The following is a 9737-nucleotide window of genomic DNA, read 5'->3' as shown; positions in this document are numbered from 1 at the left end:
TATAATATTTTTTGTTTGGGTTCGTGTAGCCTTTTCCTTCTTAAGGTCTTTTTTATGGAAAGAAACACAATAGAAAGTGCCAATTGTTAAACAAACAAACATTTATATCTATTTGTTTTGTTGATTTGTTTGCATGCCTTTATGGTCAATTCGTGCAACAATCAAGGATTTGTTGCAAATAAACCATCACTTTCTAGTTTCTATTAATTGCAAGGCAAATCGCACAAAATATGAAATCAACGTGAAATTGTCACCTACATTAGGCATCCAATTATTAATATTTGAGGACAATGAGCATGGGGATAATTAGCAAATGACACAATAACTTGGTCTATTGTGAAACATAATGTATTGATTCAAGATGAGATTATATAGCAATGTCAATGAAGTATTAAGAGCTAAGTAACTAAACATTCTAACCGAAAGTAACTAACCCATTTAACTATAGCTAACTATGTGAGCAACCAATATTTAATCACCGGTTTAATACTTCCTCAAGTTGAATGGTAAGGGTTGGGAGTCCCATGGAAGGTCATGAAATTGAGCATTTGAATCCTATTTTGTTGTTAGATGGTGCACAAACGGATTTAGAGAATTTTTTTTCCTATCAGTTCTTACAATTGATGCATCATACAACAACTATAGGGATTTTAGTTCTAAAAGATAGAGGTTCAACCTACTATTATTAAAGATTACACTTGTATAAAGTTTACAGATTTTATATTAAACATGTTTTTGTTTGAAATAAGAATCAACTTCCACACAAACACATGCTAAAAAAATTAATAACAAATTGTTCACACACACACACAAAATAATTCGTCCGAAAATGTATCTAACATTCAAGTGAAGTGAAAATATTTGTCAATTTAATGGCTCATAATCAATTGATGTAGAATCGATTGACAGTTGAGTGTTATTTCTAAATCTACGTGACATTTGATATTGTTATTAAAACTTAACAGGATTTTGATAATATTGAATAAAACTTCAAGATACTATAATGACAAAATTAAAATATTATTGAAATTGTGCAACTTAAAGATAGTTTTTGATCAAAATATTAATTTGCTAAGTACAAGTACAACCTCATCCTTGATGATAGGGATAGAGAGAATGTGGATATTAGACGAAGTGCTCTACCAGACAACTTTAACAAGAAATTTTAGACTATAATCAAAGTAAATCCACTTTTGGGTCAAGTGAGATAGATAAAAAGAATACTTAATTGTAATTTTAGTTCTCTTATTTTAATTGATTAACGAAATTGGTCCTCCTATTTTAAAAGAGAGCGCAAAGGAGAATATACAAATCCCTCACTTGATGTATGTAGGCCAATTTCTCATAAAAGTTTCAAGTATATGTCAAAATAGCCCTTGATGGAAACAAATATTTTCATAAAGTATATTAACATAATCCACACTTGACATTTTTAAATATCAAATTGGTACTTTTCTGTTTTCAGAGATCATAGTGTTTTTTTTTTTTTTTAGTACTACTCTAATATATATATTCTTCAAATATGTTGACTCTAAAATAGCAAGATATGTCACAAAAAAAGAGAGGTTTAAATTGTAATCTTTCAAAATTTAGATCAAAAGCAATCTCAAGTAATTACTTGAATTAAAGTAAATTGCTAGTGAAGTTTTATAATGGCAGAGAACATTATCAATTGTAGTAATGCAACATAAATCAAATATAGGGTTGTTTTGTAATTTGTGCATATTTAAAATAAATAGGAGAAAGTAAAAGAATTACACACAAAATTTATATTGGTTCATCCAATTGAACTAGATGTGAGATTTTTCACTTATGTTGTTGAGATGAGAACATTTTTAGTTAACACCTTTCTTTTCTTATATCACTCATTCATCTTTAAAAATTGTATTATCAAAGCTCCAGCATGCTTACAACCTTAGTCTAAAAGACTTTACACAACACCACCCAATCATTCTCAAAGAAAATACTTAAGGATATTTACAAATAATGAAATAATGTTTGTGATTTTGCTTGTAAAAATCAAAGGCTAGTTTGAGAAGCAAATAAAAATATCGACACACTTTAAATATTGTGATCAATAAATTTGAATTAGGAGAGTTGGAGTGTGTTTGATAAAAAGAGCTTTTGATGACTTGTATGAAAAATACAAGTGAATTATGTTTTGTATCTTGGGCTCTTCCTCTTGAAGTGTTGCAACCACTTCTATTTATATATGTTAAATTCCCTCTAAATGTCTTCAAAAAATTAATCCATTGTGCATGCAAAATGAGTGACCATGCCACCTTGAATTATGATTTGATCATCTTACACTACAACATTTTTGAGTTGTGACAACAATAAAAAAAGTGTGTCGTAAATCAAATTAACGGTGACCTAAAGGTTAGGCAACGATTTGACAATGATTTACAAAGTATGGTGTAAGTGGTCGTAGTCTATTCATTAAGACAACAGTTTGTAAATGAGTGGTCATCCTTTTATTTGTAAATGACTCATATTCTTCCATCCTTTATGTCATGCTACTAATTTTACCTTTATAATGTTTCTTAATGTTAGCAATCTCTTCATTTTTTTTTAACATTGTTGGTGTAGTTGTTCTTCCATAACAACAAACTCCACAGGATTTTTCTTTACCGAACAATGATTGAAAGGCTTGGTCAGGAGGCTCACTAGAGTTTTGAATTGAATCTTGAAGTTTAGCCTGATAGGAAAAAAATCAATGTTAAATATTGAAAATTTAGACATTAAAAGTATATAATGAAAAGAAAAACATACAATGACATTCTCTGTTTCTTCATCAATTTTTCCTTTTCTTTCGCATTTAAACTTGGGTGACTTCCTTCCTATTTTCCTTCTTTGCATGCTATTTTGATAAAGAATTGAAAATAGAGTAATTAAAACTTATTAGAACAACTTGTTATTTCTTTACAACAAAGACACATAAATAAGAATAAATATTGTACCTTTTTTTGTCTGAATTCTAGAGAAATTTGTCGTCCTCATTCGATGCATAAACTTCTATTTAACCCTATTGACAATATTTTTCTTGCTAATATTCTACAATGTAAGTGAAAAAAATTAAAGTAAGATACATACAAAAAAATTGATACAAAATAAATGAGATTCACCACTATGAATAAAAGAATCTGAAGTTGATAAAAATAAAAATAAACCTTTTGATTCTTTCCCCATCAATTGAGCATGGTATAGAGTACCATACCAAGGACAATCATCTTGAACTCAACTAAGAAATATCAATCATTTTTACAATAAAAACCTCCATAGATATATTGAATTAAATATAATTGTTAACTCTTGCATTAACAATTTTGGTTGACTTTGTCGGATTATGAGAGCAAACTGAAGAGAACAAACATCTATACAATAATTAAATAGTGAACTTGTTCATCAGTCAGGAACATCAAACAAAGTTCATCAAAAGATGATTGAAAAGAGCAAACTAGCTTATGATAAAAATCTGCAAGTTTGGCAGTAAGCCAAAAAACTCTCCATAAGCTTTTTTTTAATTTGGCAGTAAGCCAAAACACTCTGTTTATACTTTTATCTCAATTTGACAATATGCTTTTGTTGTAAATTATTGCCTAAGTTAATATATTCTTTCATTAATCATTTCAATATACTTTTTTCTCAATTTTGTTGTAAAAACAACCACAAAAAACTTTTTTAGAATCTCAATATTTAAGATCTACGAAATGCAACAAATTACCAACCTTCGATTTATATTATTGATATACAAATATTATTTTCGATAAAAAAGTTAATTATCAACCCTTTTGGGATGTTCAGGAGTCCAATGCCTCTCTATTATCTCAAAGGACAACCTCTTATTTTTATCCATTTAGTTTGCATTTTGTTAGATGTCAATTAGACCATTGGTGTTAACAAAATTAGTACCTAATCTGCAGCACTTGCCTGTAATTTCTCTTACATACTCTTAAGAATTAAGATAAAAATATATTTTATTGAATCAAATTATGTTGGCAGTACATCATATATATATATATATATATAATTCATGAAAAAACATAAACACAAATTTTAAATTACATAGATTGATTAGAGTTGCCTGTAACATTTGGACAATCTTTTCGAGTATGAACAATTAACCGACATAATCTGTATTTTTTTGGTACTACGAAAATAATGAGGTGTATCACAAAAATGCGGACTATGTCGGTTAACTGGTCGTACTTAAAAATATTGTCCAAATATTACAAACAACTTTAGTCAATTTATATAATTTAAAATTTGTGTTTATGTCTTTTTATGAATTATATATATATATTGTTCATGTGAAAAAAATTGAAAAATTAAAAATAAAAGAAATTGAAAATTGCTTTAAGGAAGTCGGTCACCTTGGCAAACTCGGGATTGTTTAAAGAAGTCACCATTTATAAATGCGACTTGTAAATGAGAATAAAAATAGAATATTTTAGTATATAGTTTTGAAAAGGGAATAATTTAGTAATTTTTTTTGAAATATAAATTATTAAAAAAAACCCTAAAAAGTAAAAAATATCAACCAACTTTTGTACCTTGTAAGTGTTTTTCAGTAAATTAACTTTTGGAGAATGTTCATAATATTCATGATATATTAAAATCTTATTGGTCGAAATAGAATTAGTAATAGTAATAGTGCCGTTACTTTATTAGATCATATTAAATCTTAAATATATTTCATTTTCATAAAATATTTGAGAGTGTTATTTATCTTATTTATTAGTCAATCATTCTCAACTTTAAATGACTTCTTTAATACAAAATATTTGAATAACTTTAGCAACAAAGTTAATTCTTATCCTTAGTTGAGTTGACTCTTACGAGAAAAAAATAATAATTAAATTCTCCTATCATATGAGAATATTTTTTATTGTCAAACATCATTCTAAAACTTAATGTTTCTTAAGGAGCTATATTAGTTCTTTTGGAGAATGATGTATGAATCATAATCAAAACCTTTGTATGATTGAAAAACACTCGAGTACAAATTAAATAACAATGAGATTAAAATCTACTTAAAAATATAATTAAAATATTTATTATCTAAATTAGAATTTTGTCTCAATAGACTTCACTTACCTAATGTCTTGGATACACCAATAGTTGTAATTGAGTTCACTGGGTTGTTATTTATATTTGTGTTATAAATCACCTTATATGACGTAAAATATGAATTAGTGGTTAATCATGAACACACAATAATAATGTAGATTTCTTAAATAGTCTAAGTTCATGAAAACAAGTTGTAAAAGTTATTTTCAATATACTCAATTAATAAATAAAAAAATGTTTCACTTATCTTTATCATTTTAATCTTCTATTTATCCTGAAATCTTAGTTAGTAATTTAATTTTACACGTTAAATTCTCTTTGCAGTAATCTAGAAAATAAATTTCATTTCTTAGCATAATAACTTGTTTAGAATTAAAAGGAAATTGTTGCTAGTACTAGTCATGGTGGAGTAACTCTTTATGAGGTAAAAGTTAATCCATATTGACCAACCAAAATTGAACTTCATCATAGACACATAATATAATTGGGCCTAATTACACAAACAGAAGCAATCACTCAATTCATTAAAAGGATTGGGGAGTACTTTGCCTCACTACCAAATGTCACTTTTGTTTGTATAACCCTTTGGGTCTATCCTTAAACCATTTGAGCTGGAAGTTTTTGGATATGTGACAGAATTACAAAAGGCAACAAAATTGGTAGTTGCAACATGAAAGTGATACAAATGAGAAATAAAAAAGGACAAGGAAGGTAGGGAGTAACCAGACACCGCAAATTTGACCACAGGTAGGACCAACTATTACAATTTACAAGACTTAATTATTGTTAATTTGATAAAAATAAAATAAAACATATTTAAGTTAAATTATGTGCTAATCGTATCTATTTTTTTAAATTAATATTTGATCAAATCACTGTTACAGACATTTTTAATAAGGAGGACAAATCATTGACTTTTATCTTTAGAGACTAATTCTAGTCAATATTAAAACTTTCATCAATTTATAATTACCATATATCGTGGATCAGTTTCTCAATATATATGATTGATGTAAGAAGAATAGGAAGATAACAAAGAGTAATGTCTAGCTTTTTTTCTTCTATAAACTTTCTCCACCAGAGACAATTTTATATAAGGCGTGTCATACATTGAACATAAGCTCAAATATTGAATATAGATAACTCTTTTAATAGATATTTAAACTCAAATTTATTGTGTAATAAAAATATAATTTTTTTTCGCTCGACTCAATCCTAATTAGTTTAAAAAGACACTTTCAAAATTTTTTATTTGTTTATTACAAATTTTAAAAAATAAAATTTGAACAAAATCTATAACTAACTTCGGAAAACAATGAAACAATTTCAATTCAATTAACTTTTCATAAAAATTATTTTCTAACAATTATTTAAAAAATGCATAAAAAAATAATTGAAAAAAATGATTTTCAAACAAATATAAATCAGCGTATATTTTTCTTAAAAACTCTTTAAAATATAATCTTTAAATTGTTGAATATCATTTTTTTTAATAATCTATAACAATTCCTGATCCACTTGAGTAACATGTGGACTATATATAATATACTACACTGCCCATTTTCTTGAATAGCGTCTAAAATTGCATGTAGCATTTTTGCTGTTGCCAGCCTACTTATAATCGACCGATTCGATCCATGAGCAATTTAAGTAAAAATAAGTGAGTCACTACTTTCATCAATAAACTTTTAGGGGTTGCGTGATTTGGTCTTTTCAATTTTCAAATGACGAATTAGTTCATAAAATTAAAACAATTAATAAATTCAGTTAATTTAAATTTATAATAAATCTAGACTGCAAAATAAAAATAAACAACATCTATAAATAAAATACTTTTTAAAGACGAGGAGCAATGAAATTACTTGTAATTTTGAGTAAATTTTATTTTGTAAACATACTTTTAGTTAAAATTAAGTTTTCACTAATATAAATTATGATTGGATTTTTTTTGCAAATGTTATTTTATAAAATAAAATTGTTTAAATTATATAACTAAATATACTTTAAAATGTGTATTTATTAAAAAAAATATATATATTTTATTACTATTGATGAATTATATAACTAAACTACTTATCCAAACTATCGATGAATTTGTTACTATTGTCAATGCAAAATATAATAATATTTTTGAAATTGTGTATATAATAATAATTAAAAATTAATATAAAAAATAATTAAAATGTCATTAAAAATTGTAAATTATTTTATTTTTTTTGCTAAAACAATACTTATTCTAAAAAAGGAGTAATAAAAAAAAATAACCAGTGTTCTGACTAAGGCACTTGCTATGAAAACAAAAAAAAATATAAAAAAAGATTTTGAATAAATATTTTACAATTTGGAAATATAAATTACACAAATCTAAATATATACTTAATAATTAGGTTCTTAATATATACTTAACAATTAGATTCTTAATAATTACTTGTTAACATTTTAAAATAAACTTATAAACGTAGAGTAGAAAAAGAAAAAAAGTTTATAAAACTAATAAAATAAAATAAAATGGATAGATTGCAAGAAGAATCCAGGAAGCAATTATTGCTATTTTGGGTTGCAACTTGTTCTAGCCACACCAATCGTGGACCAATTTTCTCCGCAACAACCGTCGCCTAATCCTCCGTTCAAAGTAAGCTTCTACTCTCTATACTCTATACTGTGCTGTATTAACTATCTCACACTCTTTTCCTCTGTCTTTTTTTTCTTCATCTTTAATCGTACAATACTTCGGATAAGAAATTAATATCTACTTTATTTATTAGGGTTTGGTTGTTCTATATGGTTTATCTATTAGTGATAACTATGAAAATTTTGATTATGTAGAATAGGGTTATTGTCGTGAAATTAGATATATCCTATTTGCATAGATTCTAGGGAGAGTTGGAGATTGTTGGTGATGTTTTTTGATTAGTTTCAGAGACAGGGATATATCAGTGGTGGAGCTTAATTTTTTTTATGGGAGGACCAAAACATATTATTTATCGAAGTTGGTCTGATGATTAATATTGTTGTTTTTCAAGAAGGAAAGCGTGGTTTGAATATGTGATTTTGTATTTTGAGACTTTCATCTATATCTTGCTCTAAAATATATAAATGATTTGTAAAAAGTATCACCTTCAAGTGTGACATGATTCTCGTGCAAAACATTAGTTAGTGATAAATTGTAAATTCTTTAGACACACACATATATATTTATTAAATGTTTGGGACTTGGGGTGAGTCGTGGCCCTCCCTAGTAACTGCTTTTTTAGAACACTACCTCTTACTCAATTTTAATCGACAATGTAAAACTAGTTTACACTGATGGTACGTGTCCTTTTTTCTCATTAAGTAAAGCTTTTTTCTATTTTTGGTCTATAGAAGAAATTGTAAATAAACTCACACGCAACTGAGAGGTCCTGAGTTAGAACCTGGAACATGATATACAGCCTAACAATATCGGCATTTGTCAGTTGAGTTAGGCCATACGAATTTATGTATAGCTTTTCTAATATAATGTAATAAGTCACATATTAGACTTGAAAATTCTCTAGTATGAGGTGAGGAGGGAAAAAGGTGGCGTTGCCATAATCATTGCTTTGGAACCTTTTGATTTTTGGTATTAAAAGTTTAGTGAACTGAATGGTATAAATTGTGGCTTGGTTTGGAATTTCAGTAGTAGTATGGAGCTGCATTTGTGTGTTTATTGTAACATGCCTTTTGAACTTGTTTTTCCCTTTGTTTATTGTTATGTTTGTTTGTTTTCATGCCATATCTCCTTTATAATTTCCCCCTTCTTTGTGTTGGGAAAAACATTTAAAAAGAGAAAATTATTAAATATCAACTAGATTATATGCAGGATGTCGGAACCGCCCTTTAGAGCACGAGAGAAGATTCTTGAGAAGCAAAAGTATTTCCAGCATATCCAGAAACACACTTACCTGAAAGGGCCATATGATAAGGTTACATCTGTAGCAATTCCAATTGCTCTGGCAGCATCTTCATTGTATATGATTGTAAGTTAGAAATCTTCATATGATCTGTATTAACTTTATCAGTTTGGAGTTATGAGTGAGACTTCTTTTGACATTTTTCTATTCTTTTTGTTCAGGGGCGAGGGATCTACAATATGTCACATGGAATAGGAAAGAAAGAATAACTTGGGAGTTCCCGATCGAGGAGGTGTGTTTTGTGTCTCAAACTTTAGATAACTTCCTCAATATGTACTACTTATTTTCTTTGCTTTTTATGTTTGGTACCTTAATAAATATGCTTAGTTACAGAGTTTGATCACTAATAGTGATTTGGACGTGAATGAATATGGTTCACTGTATATTTGATGTAACTAGTTGATGATTTAGTACTTGTGTGTGATGGCAATGTTCAATTTCATGTTTATATGTGCTTAGCATGTTCTACACAAGCATTTTTTTCCTTTATGTTGGTAGACATTTTGATTGGTCATTCGGCATGGTAAACGTCCCTTAAAATTTGCTTCTGAGACTTTGATGAAATCAAATTTGGATAAAAAAAGATGCAAGAGCCAGAATGAATGTATACAGTTACCAATAGCAATAGGTTGTCAATAAGCCACATACTAGCTTGATTAGTTAAGTCATTTATTTATTTGGAGGTCATCATTTATCAATTAGACATACTAGTACTAGTTTTGTTAGGTAAGTCAT

At 27.5% G+C, this 9737-nt stretch overlaps 1 protein-coding gene and 1 long non-coding RNA gene across 3 annotated transcripts; one reads left to right on the top strand and one right to left on the bottom strand.

Annotated features, from left to right (window-relative positions):
* Positions 1–1833: 1833 nt before the first annotated feature.
* On the bottom strand, positions 1834–3679 carry LOC105852354 (uncharacterized). The gene is made up of 4 exons (XR_001144201.3): positions 3171–3679; positions 2961–3054; positions 2773–2860; positions 1834–2698 (listed from the first exon to the last, which is right to left on the bottom strand). It is a non-coding gene; the product is annotated as an uncharacterized lncRNA (long non-coding RNA).
* Positions 3680–7561: 3882 nt separating this feature from the next.
* On the top strand, positions 7562–9450 carry LOC101512987 (uncharacterized). 2 transcript variants are annotated; one of them, XM_004487462.4, is made up of 3 exons: positions 7562–7702; positions 8912–9068; positions 9164–9450. In XM_004487462.4, exons 2-3 carry the CDS (start codon positions 8913–8915, stop codon positions 9209–9211), a joined length of 204 nt encoding a protein of 67 aa, XP_004487519.1. In that variant the 5' UTR covers positions 7562–7702; position 8912; the 3' UTR covers positions 9212–9450. The 2 variants fall into 2 exon arrangements, with proteins under 2 accessions (XP_004487519.1, XP_004487520.1); XM_004487463.4 differs by having other exon boundaries at positions 7572–7702; positions 8901–9068.
* The last annotated feature ends 287 nt before the right edge of the window (positions 9451–9737 follow it).

This window comes from Cicer arietinum, chromosome 1 (genome assembly GCF_000331145.2).
Source record: "Cicer arietinum cultivar CDC Frontier isolate Library 1 chromosome 1, Cicar.CDCFrontier_v2.0, whole genome shotgun sequence".
Taxonomy (NCBI): domain Eukaryota; kingdom Viridiplantae; phylum Streptophyta; class Magnoliopsida; order Fabales; family Fabaceae; genus Cicer; species Cicer arietinum.
Note: the sequence above shows the minus strand (reverse complement) of the source record. Positions and strands in the feature narration are given on the sequence as shown.